This window comes from Pieris brassicae, chromosome 5, assembly GCF_905147105.1.
Source record: "Pieris brassicae chromosome 5, ilPieBrab1.1, whole genome shotgun sequence".
Lineage (NCBI taxonomy): Eukaryota > Metazoa > Arthropoda > Insecta > Lepidoptera > Pieridae > Pieris > Pieris brassicae.
The window spans coordinates 3,556,484-3,580,334 of NC_059669.1; the positions used below are offsets into that span (position 1 = coordinate 3,556,484).

General features: G+C 31.1%; 1 protein-coding gene across 1 annotated transcript in view; it reads right to left on the bottom strand.

Annotated features, from left to right (window-relative positions):
• The window catches only part of LOC123709257 (ATP-binding cassette subfamily G member 4), a 45,617-nt gene that overhangs the window by 18,547 nt on the left and 3,219 nt on the right, over nt 1-23,851 (bottom strand). The window contains exon 2 of the mRNA XM_045660419.1: nt 11,050-11,114. Within this exon, the coding sequence (XP_045516375.1) occupies nt 11,050-11,104 (55 nt within the window). The 5' untranslated portion in view covers nt 11,105-11,114. The remainder of the gene's footprint in view (nt 1-11,049; nt 11,115-23,851) is intronic.

Consider the following 23,851-nt stretch of genomic DNA (forward strand, 5'->3'; position numbering starts at 1 on the left):
TTAGATGATGTCACTATTATTGAAAAAAATCAAGACTACTTAATTTCAAGTTATTATTTCCTTGTTTATAATTTTATAATTGTACAACGCGTGTTTGATTAGCACGAGTTTTAGATTTTGTTTAATACATGAAAAGAACCTCACACAAACACATTTCTCATACAACATAGAATATACAACGACTTTTTTAAAGGCCCTATGTCGAAATGGTTCGGAAACACTTTAGTGGGTAGCTGGTGCCTTAAATAATAATAAAAGTGTACCCATTTTTAAAAGGCCGGCAACACACATGCGAGCCTTCTGGAAATGTGAGCGGCGGTATTACTTAACATCAGGTGAGCCTCCTACCCGTTTGTCTACTATTACATTGAAAAAAATAATCCTCAGTTTTGGAACGGACGTCCAGGTGATACAGGAGAAATTTCGTATTCTGCCCTGATTTGAGAACTGGCGGTAAATGTAAAATTAGTAGCATTTAATGTGCATTTATTTTTTTGACGTTCACAAGTGTACATGACACTAAATGATTTTTGACTTTGACTTCTGACGTCCAATGGGGAAACTCAGCTGCTGGTATTAACAATGCTCCTTCCAAACTCCTCAGTAAATTCTCCATGGTAAATGCGGTAAAAGATACAGAGATATCACACATCGACAAGGGATCGAACCGCTCTTACGACGCATTGGGAAGCTTCTACTACTATTCGTGAATAAGTTGGTTTTTGAAGCATTCAAGTGCATTTTGGTATTTTGTTACTAAAGTGCATTATAATTTGCACAATATATTTCTGAATTAGACAAAATCTTCTGAAAGCATTCACTTCAGATATTCACAATTGAGGCACAGCCTCGTACGAACACGAATTATCTACGTAATTCGCCATTGTTTCAGGTTTTAGTTAACTATAACATAAATTATGAAGATGTTAATATTTCCACCTTATTAAAGTGGCAATACTTTGGCGTTATTAAGCAATAGTACAATTTACTTTTCCCTTCAAAATACTAAATTGTCATTTGTTTAATATTTAATTTCAGTTTTCTTTTGAATCTATTAATGTAATTTGTTTATCATTTTTTCATCGTTTATCATAATCTGTTTTTGCGTTGTATATTGTCTAATTTTCTTCTTTTATAATATCGATATGTGAACCTGTAAGATAACTTATAAATAAATAAAATTCTATATTACTAACTCTCATGGCAGTCTCTGATTCATTTACTTTTCCAGAAAATTCTAGATTAATCCAAATGATGAATCATACGCAGTTGTGCTTCTATTTATTCCATATTTATCAAATCTCCATACATATAACACACAATATGTTATATCCGCTCATCCACACAACAATAGCCCTGATTCACAGAGCTGATCAAACAGTTGCAATTAATATAGTTTCTCAGAAAGTTATTTAAATGTTATCAGGGGGTTTTAAGATGACCTCGTAAGAATGAGGAAATGGATTATATCGTGTTTTATTTATTTTAGACATCATTGATATATATAAGTGTCGCTACGAATATTTAATTGCTCCAGATTTCTGCATAAATTATCTTTTTGTAAAAACAATCGCCGGTCTATCAACACACACGATGCTTTATTTTTTCGTCCCGCGTACCAGCAAATACTTGAAAGTAATTGCGCACATAGATAATCTATATCTCCACTGCCGCTTTTCTTAGGTACTTACTTTTACTGACTTGCTTTACTGAAGCGGCTAGTGGCCGAAAGGCAGTGTTGCCCTTAAACCGTGCTGTTATGATTACCATTCTGATTTATTCATGGAGCATATTATCTTATGAATTCTTGATTGGTACACTTAATAGGAGACCTTTTTTGTTGTGAATAGCGTTGTACCCTCCCTGCGTCATTCCCATCGTCATCGCTGCTGTGTATACTAAAGCTTGGATACGGTAACAGCAGATTTTTAACCGCTTCCTATCACTGCCACTACCGACCCAATGGAGCCAATGAATGGTGAACATTTGAAGACGCTTTTTTTTATTGGCCTGTGCTACTATAGATATATAAACTGTGGAACTGATAGAGTTTTGTAACAACAATGCAATGTGCTTCGTTCCCATTTAGAACAATTTGCAATTATTGCATTGCTATGCATATTATTATCATTGTTTCAAATGTTTTTCTTTGGTTGCATTGATTATTTATAATTATTTACAGTGTAGAATGTTGTTAAAAGAAATCACTTTTAATTAGAAAAGTAAAACAATAGTTTTTGTATAATTTTAATGAAAATCTAAATTGGACATAACGAATTTTCACATACACTATGTGGCTTCTGTTGCTACCTACAAAATATATATTTTTTTAATGATAAGAATAATTTATTTATGAGAATATTAAGATCATGGTGGAACAATCTCTACTAAAATAGCTACACTGAATGGCTAGCATTTGTCTTACATAAATTCAAAGGTAGTATTGTACATAGTAGTTACCTATTAAAATACATCATTAAACATATGATCATAGTCAATTCTTATATTGTTTTATAACAACGGCATCAGATTATTAAAATATATAATTACATTATCAAACTAATATATTAAGCTGATAAAAACACTAATAGAAAATTCTTTGAATATTTTTGGTAAATTATTATAAACCTTGATACAAAACGTGTTTTTCCAATATAATTCCTGATTCCCAAAGAAAAAGTACAATATATGTTTGTTATGTATTGGCTTAGAAAAAAAAATGATTTAAGCCTCTGATATTGAACTACAATCAATTGCTTTCGATACATTCTCAGTACAAATTATGAAACTAGATTTGACTTTAGAAATACGAGTCACATTTGACCTACGATAAGCCATAGAAATTAAATTGATGTGACAAGTTCAATGATATGATAATATTTGTGCTTGTTTCTCTTGTATTTAGGTCACTGCCGGATGTCTAGACGCGTATAAACAAAAGATGATAACTGTTTTAAATTTTGCGATCTGGAAAATATAAATTCGGGTTAATTAGGTAATGCTATATCTATTTTCTGTGTTTCAAGCTGCGTATGTCGTAGTCTTAGGGTAAGATTTAGATTCGAAGGAAACTTAGTGGACTTCTGTATTTTTTTAAATAATCGTGATCAAACCGGCATGTCGTAGACTGAAAATTGACGACATCGTGGATTCGCCAATGCGCCATCGACGACCTCAAAGTTACGCAGCGTCCTTCAAACTCAAAATAACTTCATTCAGATTTAGTCAGAAAAGAAGTTAATTTAATTCTTACTTTTCATTTACTAACAGTTCGCAAGTTATTTAGTAACAAGTCAAGGACGTGCGGCCAGGAAGGCCTGGCAAGAAACTCTCCACCACTCTTTTAATCGCTAAGTTTTGAGTTCAGTGTAAAAACGAATACAATTTCCATATAAGGAGTGGTTTATCTTCTGGAGCCTGGTTGGTCATACACTGAAATTAGTTCTGTTTCGAGTATTATACTGGTGAAAGTCACCATTTGTTTTAAAAATTTGTTGCACATAAACGTTGTTGTGCCCTGTTGGGTTACAAGAATATATTGACCAGATAGTGTCATACTATTTAATTCCTTAAACTAAACAACAAATACGGCCAATAATAATAAAAATAGCCAAAAACAGATTAGGGTGAAAAACCGCCTTTACCGGGGAAGGCGAGGACCTTTACTACTTCGCACTCCAGTGAGCTTCCGTCCTGCCCTTCAGGCGATTGACCACTCCGCGACGGCCCAAGCCTAGGTTCGAGTCTCACAGGAGACGCCCTTGCGCTGGCCGCGGGATAAAACGCCATTTCAGGCCGAGCTACGCTCGCCAAAGCAGCCTGAAAAGGCCCCCTAAGGCCAACAGCGAGATTCCATTAAAAAAAAAAGATGTTGTAAGTTTTTGATTGTAAGTATACGAAATCATGTAAAGTTAATAAATCAATGGATTATCTTTGTATCGCTTTGAAATTTTGAAATGGCTGCAAAGTCATAAGTATCTTTGTTTTGTATGTGATTCAATACTTATTCACCCTTCTAAATTTAAACTTGAGGTTATACACCCCGTGACCATGAAATCATAACAAGGTCAAGTTATCAAAGTCAGGTGTTCATTAGCGCAACATACGTTTACGTAACGAGCTTTCTTACACTGGAAAATATCGACTTCATGACTCAATTATTGTTTTAGGACTTGTTAATTAAGAAAATGTAATAAAATTAATGATTCTCTATAAAAACATATACGCAGTTGTTCTAGAATATATTTGATATTTTTTGCGAAAAGAATCTAATATGATTGTGAACTGATAAAATATCAATATCTTTTAATCCTAGGATAGTATGACAGTGTTTGTGATGGATCGGGAAATGTATTAGCCGTAAAAAGGCAATTCTTATTAATAATTTAAAGTAGAATTGGTTGCAAATACACAAATGTCATTAATAATAATTAAATTAACATCGGGTTTCTTTCCCAAGGTTTCAAAAGTGTAGTTATTATCACTAAATTTTATTATGTGTTACATTTTCAAATTTTCTATACTCTGTGACATGGTAGATACGCGTAGCATCTATAATTAATCTGTGGTAGTCCCATAAACTATAATCATATCGTATAATATCTACATATATTACGTATAACTTTTTAGAATATTAATTAAAAATCCTTTATTTTTTATTCTAAGAAAATGACGGATTCGCAAGCTTCCAAAAGCAAAGCGAACATTAAGCGAACTACGTCAAAATTGCATATTTAGTTCGACCTGAAAGTGTATGAATACGAAATCATCTCCTAATGTAAATAAATCATCGGTTTCTCTTGCCACTAGAACTTATTTCTTTGTATCGGCATTGAACTTGGCTGCAGTCATATTATTGTTTTTTATGTGATACAATACTTATTCACCCTTCTAAATTTAATCTTAAGGTTATACACCCCGTGACCATGAAACCATAACAAGGTCAAGTTATCAAAGTCAGGTGTTAATTAGCGCCACATACGTTTACGTAACAATTTCTTACACTGGAAATATACCGACTTCTTGAGTCAATGATTGTTTTAGGAATCATTACTAAAAAAATGTAATAATATTAATGTTTCTCATTATTAACATATACGCAGTTGTTCTAGAATATATTTGATAATTATACCGGAAAGAATCCAATATGATTGTGAACTGATAAAATATTAATATATTTTAATCCTAGTATGACATTGTTTGTGATGGATCGGGAAATGTATGGTGCTGTTAGAAGTAAATTTTAATAATATAAAGTAGAACTGGTTTCAAATACACAAATGTCATTAATAATTAATATAATAAAAGTCGGTTTTCTTTACCAAAGTTTCAAAAGTGTATCAACTATTAATCATTTTCATTATGTATTGTATCTTTCTTCAAATAGACTATACTCTGTGGCATGATCATAAATACGCGTAGCATCTATAAAGAACCTGTGGTAGTCCCTTCAGCTATAATCCCTTCAAATGTATAGAGATATATTTATCTCATAACGTGTAGGTATTTGTATTATTAATTAAAAAGCTTAATTTAATTTAAACCGTATCATCAAACTGATATATGTATGTATACAGCGAAATGTATTCAATTTATCGACATCAGTTTAATAATTAAATAAAACATGAGAGTCGCATTTGTTATGTTTCAATATATGGTTTATATCTTAAACGTTTTTTTTAATCATTTGGTAGTTGTATAAATGACATTGATAAATTTAATTTAATTATCTCCATCGGAAACGCGTTGATTTAAAATGTATTGTGAAATAAAAGGATAGATAACATATATGTATATTAAACGTGGACTACATTTATCATATTGCTTCACATCGTTTTAGCTTCCCTTATAATTTATGAATTAAAAACAAAACCATATAAATCTTTCATTCAGCACCAGTATTGAAACAGCCAGTTTTGTCAAAAATTTAATACTTCAAAACACACAAACACCTCTATGCGATTGTATATTGTAAAATATACTGAAATCGAAAAACCGTGTCACTGATAATTTTTATTTCTATTGATACCCAGTTCTTTTAATTTTAATGTTTCAGAAGACTTGAGTTATTAAAAGTTCGTATAATGCCTTCAGCTTCAGTTTCATAAACAATAAATTAAGCCTAGAGAAATAATATAGAGATACCATGAACACAAAAATGTTTCATATAATTTTAACTGGTGTTAACGACTTACGACTGCCGGAAAATTCAATTGGGTTCCGCCCTTTGTTACAAGGTTGGACTTTTTAATTGATTGAATCAAAACGTACAAGAAAATACGTTACAAAAATATAATGGAATTTGTTAGTTGCAAGTAATAGGTGTTAATAAATCAAAATAGAAAAAACAATAAATATCACACAACTTTTTACTTGCTTATTATACTTACGGAACTTATGTAAGAAACAAAATCTTCACACGTTAATTAGCGTTGATTAAAAATATAGGTCAAATTATACTTTAATTAATTAAAGGCTACAATTATCTGGACCTATGCGGAAACTAAATGAATGTGAGGTACACAAAGACCAGTGTTCGTACGCTGTATCAATAGAAGATCCAATGATTATAAATGAACTTAACTTTGTAGTTTTCGATGCCGAGCCTTTCTACAATAATTAACAAACGACGCCGACATGTGCCACCGTAGCGAATGCATTGAATGTGTATCTTTTATTAAAAAAAATATCATGCCATAACAAAGGAATTATAAAAAAATATAGAAGTTAAAACTTAATTAATAGGTTCCATAAATCTTTAATTGACGGATTCGATTGCGTAATACGCGACAGGTAACAAAAATAAAAAATCTACGAGCAATTTTTAAAACAATGGATTAATAAAATTAACATATATAGTATATCAGTCTCACATTTCCTTCTAGCCAGTATTTTTGCATATTAATATTTCCTGGGTATATACCTACCTCCGATTAGTACATACCGCCGATTACTTTAATATAATTTATGGATTTACTGAAAACGACTTTCTGTTTATTAAAGATGTTTGGAAAACCGGTTGGATAGGTTAGTTATTTATAAATAAAAAGGTGTTTAAGTGATTTTATTTGAATATTCAGTAGTAAGGCTTTCTGTCCTACACCAACTCGTATTATACCTACAAATTAGATAATAATAGCAAAAAACAAATATAATTTTATCCACATAAAAAATGTTTTTTAATAAATATGGCATTCAACATTCGTTATGTTTAAAACAATTTGTATTTGCTAAAAAATACGACAGGTTGTAAATTTTACAATTAACGCCGGCATATCAGTCGAATTATCATAGTTCCGTGAAACTAAGAAGACCGCTAATAATACGTAATAAATATGATAATAATTCACACAATAATATCATGTTAGACAATCAATTACGATGTATTTATTATTACTAGCTTACTATAATTTACATCTAAGCTTAATCCAACTTTTTAACGACCATAATTCACACTGGCTGCATACATTTTAACTGCATTTTTTGTGACCCAGAATACATAGAGGAGGGTGTTTTTATATTTATGGTTGCTGAATTAGTCATAAACGTTTTTTATTATTACATATTCCAATAATTCTTTCATGGCAGATTTTCTTATTGCAGCCTGTCGGAAACATTTTATAATCGTTATGTAACTTGGTGATAATAATAAATAATATATTTACTCTGTCTCTATTTTTATATAGCCTTGTCGCTTAATTACATAAAATTAAGAAATGCCATTATTTAGAATTAATTACCATTTCTATTAAAAATCGAGGAAACGTTTTTAACGTCGAGTAAGTTTGTAAGTTTCGATAAGCTTACGTACGGAAATTGTTATTGCTTATTTTTGGTAACTCCTTGATTCTGACGTAAAACACATATTTGCTATTGTACTTTCGTTTTAAAAATAACACAACTACGCACGAAGAATCAAAGGTCAACATTAGATAATCCAATCCTTTTATGTGTGTGGTATAAATTCTAATTCATTTGAATTATTTGATTTTTACGGCACTAAAATATGACTTCAAATATATGTTATATGTCAAAGCGGTAAATTTTGTAAAATATAAATTTATCTATATTTTATTTTTAAAAAGTACATTAATTTTATTGGTAACATATCAAAACGAATATTACAATGCATGTCATAAAAAGGATCTAAAAGGTCTCTTGTGGATTTTCCAGATCTAAAAGTCAAAACATTTAAAATAATAAAAATACTGTGTCATACAACAAAATCAATACTAAAAAACAAGCACAAATTACAATACAATTAACAACATTTTACTGATATAGTCGTCTTTGATGTTTAAATTAATTTCAGCTCTGCACGCGTAAAGACAATTGAAATTGTCTTTGGTTTTGAGTAAATTAATGTAGTAATACAATGTTGTTACACGAGCTGCTTTTTGTTTACGAGCCAAGAGTCGTGATTGCCCCAAATATAGAATTATCTTTATAAATAACACCGGACACAACCTGTTTTAACAGATTAAAACGTATGACGACTAATGATTATAATATGGTAAGATACTCTATACTAAATCAGACTGGAATAGAAATTGAGATCAGATTTAAATGTAAAAGTGTAAATAGTGTCCCGCATACGTCCCGTTTACGTGTTAATTTAACGCATCATTTTTTAAATAAATCTTTAAACTATACTATGTACTTGGGAATTTATTACATTATAAACTAAACTCAACGTTGTGCTGAGATGTCACGCGATTGGCTAGGGACAGCGCCCAGAGTAAGCTTTTATATAAATAAATTTCTGTTTGTATCCGTTACGTTTTATGTCAATATTTAGAACTTTCATGAACCAAAGAATATTGTGGCGGTTCGGATGTTATTGGACACAGGGGCTGAGACACATTACTTTTGAGCATGATCCACTAACGATAAACAATTTTTTATGATAATGACATACTCACGCTTTTTGACCTACACTTACCATACTAATTTTTTCCACCAGATTTTTTTTACAAAATAAACGATGTTTATCTCTTTGAAATAAATCGATTTGTAATCTAAAAGATGATTTCTTTAGATTTTTCGACTGACGAGTGACATTCCTTTATTACGTTTCGTGTCTACGCGTTCTTGCCATTGATCGCGATATAGAGATCGATTATATGAAAAATATATCAATTATTATAAAGATCGATAATTTTTCTCTGGTCGCAGATGATTTTAGATAACTTCTACCAGAAGGTACACGCCACGGTTAATCAACCACCACAACCAACTAAAGTAAAAACCGTGAAATAAATTGTTGAATAAACGAAGTATTTATTCAACAATTTACTTCACGGTTGCCACGAATGCGAGGATTTGTTTACATTATCATTTCAAGCAACTAAATTTAGTTATTTATCCTTCATTCAAACAATATATCTAAACATTTATTGAATACAGTTACTTGTTTAAGAACAAAAAAATTGAAACAGTGTCGCGTTTCTGTAAAATATGCGCAAAAGTGGGTCAAATTGCAGTGATTTTTTACTTATTTTTTTCTTTGTATAGATTCAGGTTTGTGTCATTGACCGCGATTGATAAAAAATGAGAAGTAACTGCATGATATGCAAAATCAAAACTTAAAACCAAGATGTTGCTTTCCGGAACATCTTAATCCCGAGGCTTTAGTAAGTTTTCTATGGAATATGTTTTTCTATGAATATGTGAAATATGAATCTGTCTAGGAGCCTAAAATAATCAATTTAGCCAATGTTTGAACGCGCAACCCAAGCGGATGCGGTTTTTGCACTTATCTATTATTTAACCACTATTATCTCGTAAAAACCGATGTGTTTCGATAATAAGCTTACGTTTTAATGCCATAAAGACCTTGTTTAAGTTATATTATGACATACGTTTACGCTGTTACGCCATTGGGACCAAGTGTAACAATTTGATTAAAAAATACGTTTTCCCGAGATAATACGTTGTGTCGATGACGGGAGAAATGTCAAATATTATTCCTCTTTATTGCTATATCTCTAAAGTCTCAACTCTATCTCAAACTCTATCTCGTGTCGACAAATTTTCATACAAATTTAGTTTTCTACTTTCTACATACACTACTGTTAAGGCAACTTGACTAAGCCCCTAGGTCAACACCAAATTTTACTACCTATGTATTTCTATACATGTTTGTAATGGATTAAATATTTCGCGCATATGTACGTAGGCATCGAGAACTAGTTAATACAACCTTAGTGCATACATAAATTAATTCCGTATGATATGAAAATAATATGCTTCTATTTCTACAACGTGATTTGCCACACTTCGTGGTACATAACAGACTATATTATTTAGACGTTTGTAAACGAACTGTATTTCAATACACTTTTTGAGCTGGCAACATTAAGATTGCGACGTCGTGTCGGATTACAATGACATTTTTTATTGACTTTTGCAGTTATCATATTAATTTATTAATTAGTAGAAATAATTAGCCTTCATTTAAAAGACATAAGTAACTTTCATAATATTATTGATAAGATGTTAATTTAGTTTTATCATAGTTCTGATATATTGATAAAGATTTTATGCGTTAGATTTTTGTGTGATTGCGATTATTGTAATTAATTTATATAATTCGTTCTTAGGGAATCTATTATATTAGTAATGTCGATAAATTAATATACTTCAAAAAGTTACTTTTTAATTTTTTTTCTAAGACGTAACATACAGAATTTGTGTTCTCTGTATCATAATATCAAATTACTCAAAATGATTTGTGATTTTCGCTTCCTTGGCATGAATTGGACATCGAGTATAGTTCCAAAATCCAAGTTTTTACTTGAATTAAATTAAATTTTATTTTGTAACGATACTAAACCCATACAACGCCGATGTCGCCGACTTTATACATTTGGTACGAAAACGATAGAAATATTAAATAGAATAAAATTATTGGTTTCTGATATGAGTGATATCCTCCTTGGCACTCGTGTGTGTGTGTGAATTGTAATGTCAGTATTCTCTATGCGTGCTTAGATCAGGCATGTTTGCGAAACTCATGACCTCAGTCAAGGAATTACATCTGTATCTTACCTCTTATGATGCGACTTTGCACCGTATAAGTCAAATTTCGAAACTCCAGATCCATGTTTATCCGGCTGTAAAAAAAAGCCAAAATCAAAACCCATAATAAACAATTGTAGCATTTAAAAAGAAAAAATAAGATAAAACCTAAAATAACTTTGCATATAAATTGCATATAGAACACCCAATTGCAATATTTTTATTTGTCGCTGGCTTTAGAATTTTATTATTACGTGAAAAATCGTTTATCAAAGCGAATAATCTCAAGGAATTTGCGAAAAAACATTTTATATAGAGATTTATTCATGTACCAATGTTGGAACAGCGATTAAAGTCAATATTTTTAGTTATCGAACAGCCTACCCAGCTCTACGAAAGAAGTAACATATTTCAAAACTTATTACTAAAAAAATTGTAAATAAAAACATCTTTATACATTGTTCAAATTCTGACATATTCGATCCCATTAAAATAAATATTCTTGACACGCCTAAATTAAAACCATGTCGACTTTTCTACACAGTGGGAATGTGATTGTTACTTATTGTAAGGTGTACCTTTATAATAATGTGATAAGCCAACAAAAATATCCTAAATCTCCCGATGTTTAAAAAGCGTTCTAATTACTAGCAACACTCACAAATGTTGGTAGAAAATGCTCATCGATGACAGAAGAAAGATTAAAGTGATCTCTGCCTTACGGATATCAGTAAATTGTCAGCATAAGTTAAAGATAATGCCTATGTAGCAAAGTAATCATGCGTGCTTAACATAATTAATTTCTAGGCCAAGTTCTCATTCATTGCAATTTTAAATCACGGTACTATTATTTTTGTCAAATTAAAAGGTTAAATTAGCATAATTTTACATCATCTAATACATACTTCCCAAAATAAATTAAGGTCACATGGGTTTTAGTGATTATGTTTATTTTGTTATTGGATGTTTTTGGATAAGGATCATCGTCCGATGTTGGGAAAATATTTCAATATAGATATAATCTATATTTAGATTTTTTGAGGAAGTACAGTTTTTGCTTCCATTTCTTTTGATTTATCTAATAAAACAATGAATTCCTTAGGCCTCTGATATAATTGAAGGTTAATTTTAAATAATCACGATAATTTGTTGATTGATGAATCGATAATTTATTTTTTAATTGAACGATTCATAATTTCAAATGTCAAATGTACTTGTAAAGCGTATTATAAAAATGTCTATTACAATCTAGACATCTTAGAACTTTTCGCCACATCAAAGTTCTCAATATTTAAAATACAAAAATATACTTTATGAAAATGTTAAATTATCGAAACATTTTGTTGAATAACAATAGGTTATCATTTTTATGATTACGATTATCAAATAGAAATCGATTTTATAGATGAACAAAGTTAAAAATGTTATTACGAAATTACTAAGACATTATTAACTTTATGCGAAACATCGGTATTACGTATATGTTGAGACTGAAATGAAAACAAAATTTTAACATGATTCAAATAATCCAAGTACTCGTTACTGTTGATTAATTTACTATAATTCAACAATATTTAAAATTTTAAACAGTTTTATGTATTCGAATATAATTTAAAAATCAATGTGTCAGCCTCGTGCAAAAGTTTGATCAAATAAATATGAGATTTGACTCATGCATTAATCCATTAATAAATCAAATTGTGAATTTGATGGTTAAAACACAGTCACGCGACACGATTATTTCGTTTTTAAAAGTGCATAACCTTGGCGATTGATTTTTGACCTCCTTCGGTCTCTTTGTGCTTTCACTATTCAACAGATTCGCATCACTGTACCAGCATTTTCTCTCAAAACAGTGTCTTGGAACTTTCACTAACATAGAACGTACTTTTGTCACAACAATTTACGGTTAATACTGCAAATAGGCAGGTTAACTGTTTTAGTACGTTTTTATGTACGTTTATAATAGATATGACAGTGATAAGAAGAGAAATTAGGCAAGTCAATTTGTTAAAATAGTTAATTATGTACTTGTAATATATTTTTTTAATGTTTACCGTAATTATCATATGCATTAGAATAGATAGATAACTTATGCTGTAGAAAATGTATTATATATGATGTGGTCAACACTTCATCATCATCAAATATTCATATATTTATTATTTTTACAGTACCCTCGTTTTAAAACCAATTGTGTTGGTTATCTTTGTTGAAACTTTGTTAATTTAAAGAAGAGCTTCTGAATTCTATTGCACATATAACAACAAATAAAGAATTTTGATTTTTTTTAATTTTGAATTATAATTGGGAACTCACAACAAATAAAAAACCTGGTATATTCACGATGAAATTTTTTCAGTAGTATAAATTACGATTACACACTTTAAACAGTCATTAAAACGATCACTAATAAGAATGACTCATTTATAAAGCATACCAGATCATAAAATGTTTTGGCGAACTAACTAACTAACTATATGAATAACTATAAGTAATCTATTAAGATTACATAGTAAGAGAAGGAAGGAACACTCACGTTTAAATTAACCGCAATTTTAATAGTAAAAGACGTAAAAAAAGAATTCCTTGTCAGCATATTATCTCTTTTGTTTATTAGGTACAATACAAAGGGGTCTTATAGAATTTAGATGCGGTGATGTAGTTTAGTTATTTCCAACAATATGCGCGCAATTTCCCTTACTAAATCTGACTAAGTTAAGTGCCAACGTCAATAATAATATTGAGATCTCTGAAAATTATGCATAAAAGATTTTATGTTTTTGTGTAATCGCTTCATCAATCTATAATAAAGGTCTAATTAGTATTGAAGGCGACCAGTCACTTGCTGAGAGGCTTAATTCCTTGGCGTAATACCTATAAGCTGAATTTTATCATCGGACATCGGACGCAGAATATGAAAATCCACTAATATCAAGTCTTCGTTTGTCGTTCCACAACTGAGCATTTTTATTGCCGCCCACCACCACTATTTGGCCAGCTGCCCGATAAGGTATTAACGCAATACGACTTTGGGTCATTCAAGAAAAGAGCGTATCAAATCTTAATAGGTCAGCAACGCTTTTGAAGCTCTCCGGCATTGAAAGTGTCTATCGGTATCATTTAATATCAAATGAGCCTCTTGCTATATTAACTACTACATTTTTTTTATATAAAAAGCATATTGAAGTAATTTATATACTATCGAAATAACAGTATAGAAACTACTATTTGTATTTTTACTTGTTACTTTTTCACGCCATCCGCGTCCATTTAGATATTAAGAGTACTTTGAAAATAATTCGTTCGAACGTTTTTGCACGGCTAATTACTACGTTTTAGACTGAGCCCAACAATTTTAAAACACCCAGTCCTTCTATAATTATCAGTATTTGCGGTTAACTGGTACCATAATGGATTTTACACGTCCATTGTTTAACACGATTGTGTAAATCCTTTCAAAGATTGGTTTTACAAGGCCGTTTGTGTACTTTCGTTTTTTTTCATTTGTTGCCTAAAGCCTCTAAGTACCTTAATAGGAACATTTGTATGCAAAGTTTAACCATGTAACTGTTTAACCAGTTATTAAAAAGTTCATCATCTCAAAGTCAATGTGTAGTAAAGAGTTCTTTAAGAGAGATCTTTATCCGACACTTTTTCCAGTAGTGTAGTAAGATCAAAGCAAGCGTGTAACAATTGTTAAATACGCGTTAACACACGACAATAAATATACCACGCTGTGGTGTGGTGTCTGTATTGTCAAATGTCAAATATCTCTACTGTGGAAACATATAGAGATTCTAAATCTTTGGTTTCGTTGTGAACTAGCAAAATTTAAAAGAGCTTATATCAATATATGTACTTTATGTATTGGAATCCCTTTGCAGGCGATATTACAATCGCAAAATTGTAAATTTCAACTTTATAAACTTGAAATTTACTTGCTTTGTGGTTTATAAAGGTGTCTTTATGACTCCTATATCATTTAGACTTATATATTTACAATACTGTAGAATTTGTTATTTTGTATAAGTTATTTATGAGATATAGGTATTCCAATTTTTTATATGACTAAGCTAAAAGGTCTGTATTAATTTCGGTGTACTTTTTCCGCCACACCTTTGCAATTTTGCAATTGATGGAAAACCCGTGCATAATATTTCCGGATTCTTAAACGAGACATTAAATAACTTATTATGCTTAATCAGCTGCATAATTAAGGCTATGCTGGATAATGACAAGCTCATGTACATAGTTACTTCATATATTATATCATAGAAGCTTCCGGTACACGTTATAGATTTATTAGCAAGAATACATTTAATTTATTTTATACAGATTGATTGATTATCATTAAAATAATTAAGTACAAAACCACAAGTAATTGATACATATACATAATTTCGTAAAATAAGAATAAAAATCCACTTATTTCAAAGTGTTCAACTTTATAGTGTTAATGGATCCTGGTTGAACAAACAGTCACTTAAGACAAATGTACGTAATAAATTAATTGACTTGAATTTTTTTATAAACATTTACAACAGTTCGTACAATTAATTCGTAGTTACTTTAGTTATTAAGACTACGTTACGAACATATGTGCGATAAAAGAAACTATTTTTTATGGTATTTAAATTTATATATTGTGTTGTACTCGTATAAAGATATTGTATCCTCAGCCCAATCGGGTGGAATATAATGTCGATTAAAATGTTTGTATATTTGAATTTGGTAAAGGTTTCTTTGTTAATACTTTTTTGTTGTAACCGAAAGCGTGCTAAAGGATAAATGTTCTAATATAAAGGTTAATTATAAAAATAAAGGAATAGATTCAAGAATAGTATCAATAATATTTCTACGACCTTCTAACATTTCGCTTTACAGCTCTCTACACCAAATGTCGACGTATGACGAACACAAGCGCAATACAAGTAGATAATCAATATATTCCGTGTACATTGCAGTTTGCACACGCTCGGAAGCTGCGGCATTCCGCGGTTAGGTGAAACGGCTCACGCCCAGAATGGATCTTTCTCGAACGTGACACTTTCACAAGCAGTAGTAACAGGGCCAGGGGCGATGGCAAAACTTGCTTCTAACTTGCTAACGGCCTTGAATTTGCTCTCTTTTTGACGTTATAATGGAAGGCAGCGTTTTGAACTGATAATGCTATGTTTCAATGCTTTGGTAACCATGGTTAGGAAATGAGAATCCGATTCAAAACTCTGCGACGCTTCTATATAGGCAGAATTTATGAATGACAATTTAGGTTCTGTTTTTTTCGATAAATTTTCTTTCCTTGCTTATCCTTGACATATAGGTTTTCTCACTATGCTTTCCTTCAGTGTTCGTCCACAGGTTTAAAGAAATCCATCGCATCTGTGGTTTCAGCTCGACGTCAGGGTTAATGGATGCATCCTTAGCTACTTTCTTAGTTGGAAATGTTCGTATATAATAATAATAAAATTCTTAGTACCTTTTTGTGCTAAAGTATTATATTTGAAAATAATTTCTCCTTCAGTAAATTACAAAAGCGTGAACAATACTTGCGTTAGTTTCTGGGGTAATTTAGAAATTATTATATTGTACGTCTAATGTACTACAACGAATACCTAAGGAAATAAAGGAGTTGACATTAGATCATTTTTTTACATTAACTCTGCAACTCCGAAAGCGATAGAGATATCAACGTTTTTGAACCCAATTTGCGGATATTACGTTCAATATCCGTAGCAATTGTAGTAGGGAACGCTATTTTAGTTCCAGATTTTAGTAGTGACCCAGGAGTAATTTCTACATTTTCGTCAAAAAATAATATCAAACGAAAGATTTAATGAAATTTCATTATTCAAGGAAGCAAAGGGTAAACATAAAGCCTACTTTATTAAGAATAAATATAACCTCCCAAATCTTATTGATCCGTTAACAAATTTCTAAGATATTTGCAATTGCTATTTAGATTGCCAAATGAGGCCTAAGCAATGTTATTTCATAACTAAATAAACATAAAAACCTGACATAGTCAGGTTCCTGCTGCACAACAATATATATTATTTTTTAATCGTTAAGCCAATATCTATTCCCATAATTAACCGTAGTTTTAAGGCTTTTGCGTATTTCGCTTAGATTTGGATATTTTCGCATAACAATTTTTTTTTTACAATGACTTCATTGGACTTCACAAAAGGGAGTTCATGTACATGATTAACATACTAGCCTATACAATTATGTCTAATAGTAATAATATGATGACTTAAATTTATACAATACTAGAGAATAGCTTAAACTAAGGTAATATACATTATCACTCTTAGTGTTCGACAACGTTTTGACACCATGTTCGTGTGTCCGAGATACCGCTGTTTCACTTATAATTACCTAAAACTTAATAAATAAATTTTTTTATATAGGATATAAAAAAAATCAATGGCGCTACAACCTTTATAAGTCTGGGCCTCAGATTTCTGTATCTGTTTCATGATCATTTGTTAATCTAATAGGAATGTAGGTGATTAGCCTTCCATGCTTGACGAACACCGTTTTGGGGTCTAAGGCAAGGCGGTCTCCTCATGATGTTTTTCTTTACCGTTCGAGCTAATGTTAAATGCGCACATAGAAAGAAAGTCAATTGGTGCACAGAACCTACGACCTCAGGATTGAGAATCGCACGCTGAAGCCACTTGGCCAACACTGCTAAAACTTATACATTGCTATAGTATTATAAACTCAGAAGGCTTAGTCCTCTTTAGGCGTCTCGTTGTATCAATAATGCATCTCAGCATAATGAGAATTAAGAAAAACAAATAATCATTAAAATGTTTATCGTAACAAACTATAGGCCTTCATCAAGATAAAAATAACTAGATATAGATGTCGTGCATTTCTTGAGGAAAGATCAATGCAAAAACTAATTGCTATCCTGGAACGAATTAATAATTTCCTGTACTTGCGTGACCTCATTGAAATTCGTTATCGGCCAATAAATGAGGAAATGATAAGAGTAGAACTTTAAAAACTGATGACATTTAACTCTCTTTCATTACCGTAAAAATGTCAATTATTGTACGGCCATGACATCTTAATTCGAATAATCGCCTTGACAAATCTGAATCACAGATTAACATTAACATCATAATTGAATATAAACCTTTTTTTCCTACAATAAAGTTCACCAAAGAGGATGCGACTTTATTATACTTAACGCTGGCTAATGCACAAACCGGCCAAAAAGATGAAAAAAAAATTAATCATAATCTAGCATAAACAATAATTATGTTTTTGTAATAGTAAGTAATAAGTTGACTTAATTTTCTACAATACTAGTGAATAATGTTCATTAAGTCTTAGTTTTCTATAATGATCTGACACTATGTTCCTGTATCCGAGATACCGCACTTGCACTTGTATATTCTCACTAGAATAGGTTAAGTTACTACATTTAAAAGGTGTAATTCTCTGTAGGCGTCTTATTGCTGTTGTATCAAGAAGGATGATGTCGATTTAATTAAAAAATAGTGCTCCATTTTTAAATTTAAATATTATAAACCTCTTTATATTAATTTGTCTACGGTTAGAAGATATTGAAAGTTGCTGATTCCACGTTTATCCAACGAAGTACGTAGTAAGTAGTGATACGAGTTCTTTCACCAGACATTTTCATGAGTCATGAGGCTGTTTCAGCGCAGAGGAATCAGTCACCCACGTAGTCCTGAAATGCGTAGCTGAGACTTGGCCGAACGAACAGAAATCCTCGGGGCAGTAAGGTCTCTCCGTCCTTATCTTCTGGAAATGGCTAGGCTGGCTAAATTAGCCAGGAATATATGCACAACAGACTAAATGACTGAAAATGGAACTGAGTCAACATAACTTACACAACGTCCATAACTCATGAGTAGAACTCATATAGAGGAAGAGCAGGTAAGAAAGGCAGTTCACATTACTTAGTAATGTAAACTTAAAATATGTTTTTTAAGTTCAAGTCCTGAATTTTCATACTTAATTAATTTCACTTCCAAATTTCAAAAACCTAAATAGCGATCAGGTGATATAGTGGTTTATTAAATCTCTATAAGGAAAACGGAAAATTAGGAATGTTCAACTTCCAACATTGCGTTACAAATGTATACATTTCGACACAACTAATACGAGTCCTTCGTGCTAATTCTGACGTGAACTATGATAAGGCTACAACTACGTATTTATAACTAATTTCGTACGCGTATATAATATATATATATATACGTTATACACTTCTCTTAATATCCTCTCTTTTAATTTTTTTGTATGGCTCTGACTCGCCTTAAGGGCCTTTACAGCTCAGCTCGGGCTGTTTCGGCGAGCGTAGCTCGACCGGTATAGGCGTTTTCCGGCGAATAGCGCATGGGCATCTCGTGCGAGACACGGTCCTTGGCCTGAGCCTTCGCGGGATGGTATCACCCAAACCTAAAGGGCAGGACGGAAATTCACTGGAGTATGCGTAGTACGAAGTAAACGTCCACGCCGGTAAAGGCGGTTTTTTACCCTAATCTGGATTTGATTTTGGTTTGCCGCGGACTTTTGATTTAATGAACCCGAATATAAATATCCTCGAACTAAAATAACCGCGTTTTAAATGCAACAACTGCCATCTAACATGGCATAAAAAATATCTAATTGGTTCACCAAGGGGAACGTTCTGTATTTTTATGTTTGTACCAAATAAATGAGGAAATTCATAAAGAACCAATCACACTTACAGATAATTTCAAATAAATCGCATTAAACATACACTCAACTATTTTTACACATCAATTGTAATTTAATACAGACGGAACAGTTAGCATAGAGTAAGATTCTCCGAAATTTAAAAGAAATTACTTCCAATACTCAAAATCCTAAGCATAAACATCATAGCTACGAAAAAAACATGATATTAGTGAATAATAACTACTATTTTAAATTTGCTAAGATATTAGATTGGATGAAAGAAGGATACCTGGAACTCTTCGTATTCACCAAAGAAGCGTTCCCTACTATATTGTTAGTAAATGACTTACATAAGGTATTTCGAATAGTGACACATATCACACATTTCACAACCTACCTGTTATATTTGCTCAATCTTTAAAAAACTGTTTAACGCAACCATCTACGTGTCTCTCAAATTAAGGGCCGTACTGTGAGCAAACAGAACGCTTTCAAAAGTATTTTTTTGAACCTAAGACAATTTATTTAATTGAAAAAAAAAACCACAAACTTAAAATGGTTTTGAACGTTTTTATAGCATATAACTTTATTGACCTTTGCTATCTTACAGTATGCGATTACAGTAAAAAGGTTTTATTGGCCCAATATTTACATATAAACGATTAAGAGTACTAAAATACACAGTAATATATATAGGCCAAGTCGGTATAGTAGGAGAATCCAGTCTAGACAAGTTCTATATAGTCGGATACTCACTTTATATTGATCCTTGAGTCTAGACCTTTTTGGCTTACTCATTTTACATTAAGTTTGTAATAAAATTCGTGTTCGAACTAAAAATTTCAAACATTATTTCAAAAATGAAATACTTTAATTCGGAATAAGTTTTTATTTCTTATCTGTTAAATAATGTTGTATTTGCGACTATCTGTTCTATTGACTATTGTCTTTGAAAGGTGACTACTGAAATAACGTCTATATCGAATGACATTAAATAATTGAACGATATACATTTATTAATAAAATTGAATTAAAATATATGACACACTTCGTATTTTTTGTTATGTTTTTAAAAATTTCGTATAATTTTAAAAAACAGGTATTTTTATATTAATGAGATCAGATACTATTTTAAAGATTAAACGTCTGGGTAAATATTTAAAACGATGTTTATAAATAAATTTATAGATGTTACCGTAACTGGTCAGTTATCGGAAGTTTTATATTACATTACCTGCCTTTAGGTAAACATCACAGACCACAGAGGCAATGACCTTTTCTATACTGGAAGCGCGTAGAGAAAAGCATTTGTATTTGCAAACTCCATATAATATAAGAAATGGCAACAAAAAAGCATACTCTATGGTACGATTTGTAATCGATTTCGCTAACCCAAGACATAATCCCATGTCTGTGGTTTAATCATAACTTATATTTAAGCCCAAAATGCTTTCAAAATAGATATTGTAGACAAGAAAATTATAGAAAACATTTTATCTCAATATTTCCCTACAAATTGTATGATTAAATTTATCTGGTCCCAAGATTTATTATGTATTGCTTGTATTCTATTTATTACTTTAATTTGTTAAGAAATTTAAACTTAAAATGTAATCCTGGTGTTTAATTTTTTTGTTTTTTTTTAAATATTTGATTTAATGAATTCGATAATTGCATTTTACAACTGTATTTTTAACCGATTTATTGAGTCTAGTACATATTAGTATTTGAATAAGAATGTTTATATTATTAAATGTAATAACGACGATGTGAATTATCCGAATGTTATTATAAACAAAAATACATTCATATTACGTCTTATTTTTAAATGTAGCCTTATTTTTACTCCCTTTTTACTCGCTGAATAAGTGTAGAAAAAAATCAAAATGACTTGTGACATACGCATTCACCTGGCTCTATACTTTATAGTGCGCCACAGATGGAGTTTTATTTTTAACGGTCAAACTATTCAACATATTCAAAAGATAAATAGCGTATTTGTTGCTATGGTTACAGATGAATACGTTACTGTGTTTAGCTGACATTTCATAATTATCCGTGTTTCTATGTTTTATTATTCTTATAATTAATTTGCCTGAAACTTGACCTAGAATAGTTCACCGGTGTGTGACTAACTTAGCCAAGATAATATTCAGCGAATACCAACGTACTCACGTGTTTCGACATAACAAGGAAGAACAGAGGCTGTTATTTACGACTTTTAATATTATCCATATCAAATACGATTGCAATGCGTTGACGCCTTAAATCGGATTTAATTAACTTTATTGCGACGATTCGAGAATATTTTTTTGTCGATGCTCAACAATATTGTTTGTTATTGAAAATTATTTGTTTTTTTTTTTATATTGAGAAAATAATAATTAAATAACTTAGGTATGTTATAATAACACATTGGCTGAGCCTTTTTAGAGTTATACAAAATTGTTCTGGTAATCTACAACAGATTTATATGAATTTTAATTGAGAATTATAATATAGCAATATATTATTTTTTAATGACTATTGTATAAACGAAACATTACAAATTATCTTACAATCAGTAGCACAATATTTATATAATGATTGCGCAAAAATTATTAAACATTGCGGATATGAAAGAATAAAATATGTTTAAAAACCGTATTTTTTATTAAGACACGAAATTTTCCACTTTTTGCACATGATGCAAGTGTTTGGGATAATTTTATTAACCGGAATAGTATAAAAAGTAAAAACTGTTTTCCCAAAAAAAAATTAAACAAATTAAAAATACATATTTCATATGCGATGCATTATATCAGTCATTGATATTATATAGGCAAGTAGGTGATCCTATATATATATGTAGATAGCCTTATGTGCCTGACACGAGCCCTCGACTTTTTTGTGTCTAAGTCATGCCGATTTGCTCACGATATTTTCCTTTAGCGTACGAGTGAGTGTTAAATACGCAAATAGATAAATAGTCACGTTTACGTAGACTCAGTTTTTTGAATCCTTCTATAGGATTGGTCAGGTCCAGGAGATCCATGGAGGAGCTCCCCTATCCTTCCTACATTGTCTTACTTTCGGATCTGTTACAAAGCTATTCAATAGATACAACTAATGTGACCTAAATCGATCGCTTTAAGAGTACATTATCTCACACAATTACTTGACTTACTTAAAGTTATTTGTCCTGCAAGTGGGGCAGAGGACATCCAGAGTAGAAAACCAGCCACATCTTAATTTACAATTACAGTTCCTCTTAAATCACCTCCCTCCTGTGCCTTAGATACGAATATTCTATATAATAGATCGATATATGACATGTTGTGAATAATCTAAGAATTATGTTACTCATAATGTTTGTCAATCGATGCACGTATCAATTGTTCAAGTTACTATACCTATGAACCTATTAAAGTATATAACAGTGCGTCTAAATAGCAATGATCAGATATTTTATGTTTGAAGGTTATCCTTAAAATTTTTATAATAAAACTGAATAACGTAACGTAATGAAAAATAACTCGGTTGACATTTTTAGCAACTCCTTGCTATGTTAATTACTTACTATTATTTTCATTATTCCTATATAATTATGTATTTACATTATTCGTGGAGAAGCGGCAATGGGCGGAGCATATATGCACATAGCAAGATACACAGATAAAAGTTGGACTTTAAACACAACTAAATGGAAAGGACTAAGGGGGAGAAGGAGATGAGGGCGCCTCAATAAAATGTGGATAGAAATAATAGAAGCGATAGCAAGAAGCGGATAGAGAAAGAAAGCCATGGTCAGAGTAAGTTCTATAAAGCTGTAGTAGACTTTACCCGTGAAGGTGAAGGTTCCGATTGACGATACTGAAGGGATATAACATATATGACATATTAAGATCCTCTCCAGAAAAATAAATGTGAAAAATCTAAGCTTTAGATCCTTTTTTATAATTGTTGGAAATTAAAGAGGCTTTTATTATTATCATCCGTGGACGCTTGGCCGACCCATGCGACTTCTTCAATATAACGAGCCCCAACGTAAGTTGTGTGCTGCAATATTGCGGGCTACTCGATTGTTAGGAAGTTGTATGGATCAGGTTGGCGTTTCATGTCGTTTTCACGCGTGTATATATCCTTCCTTTGACATTCTTTCATA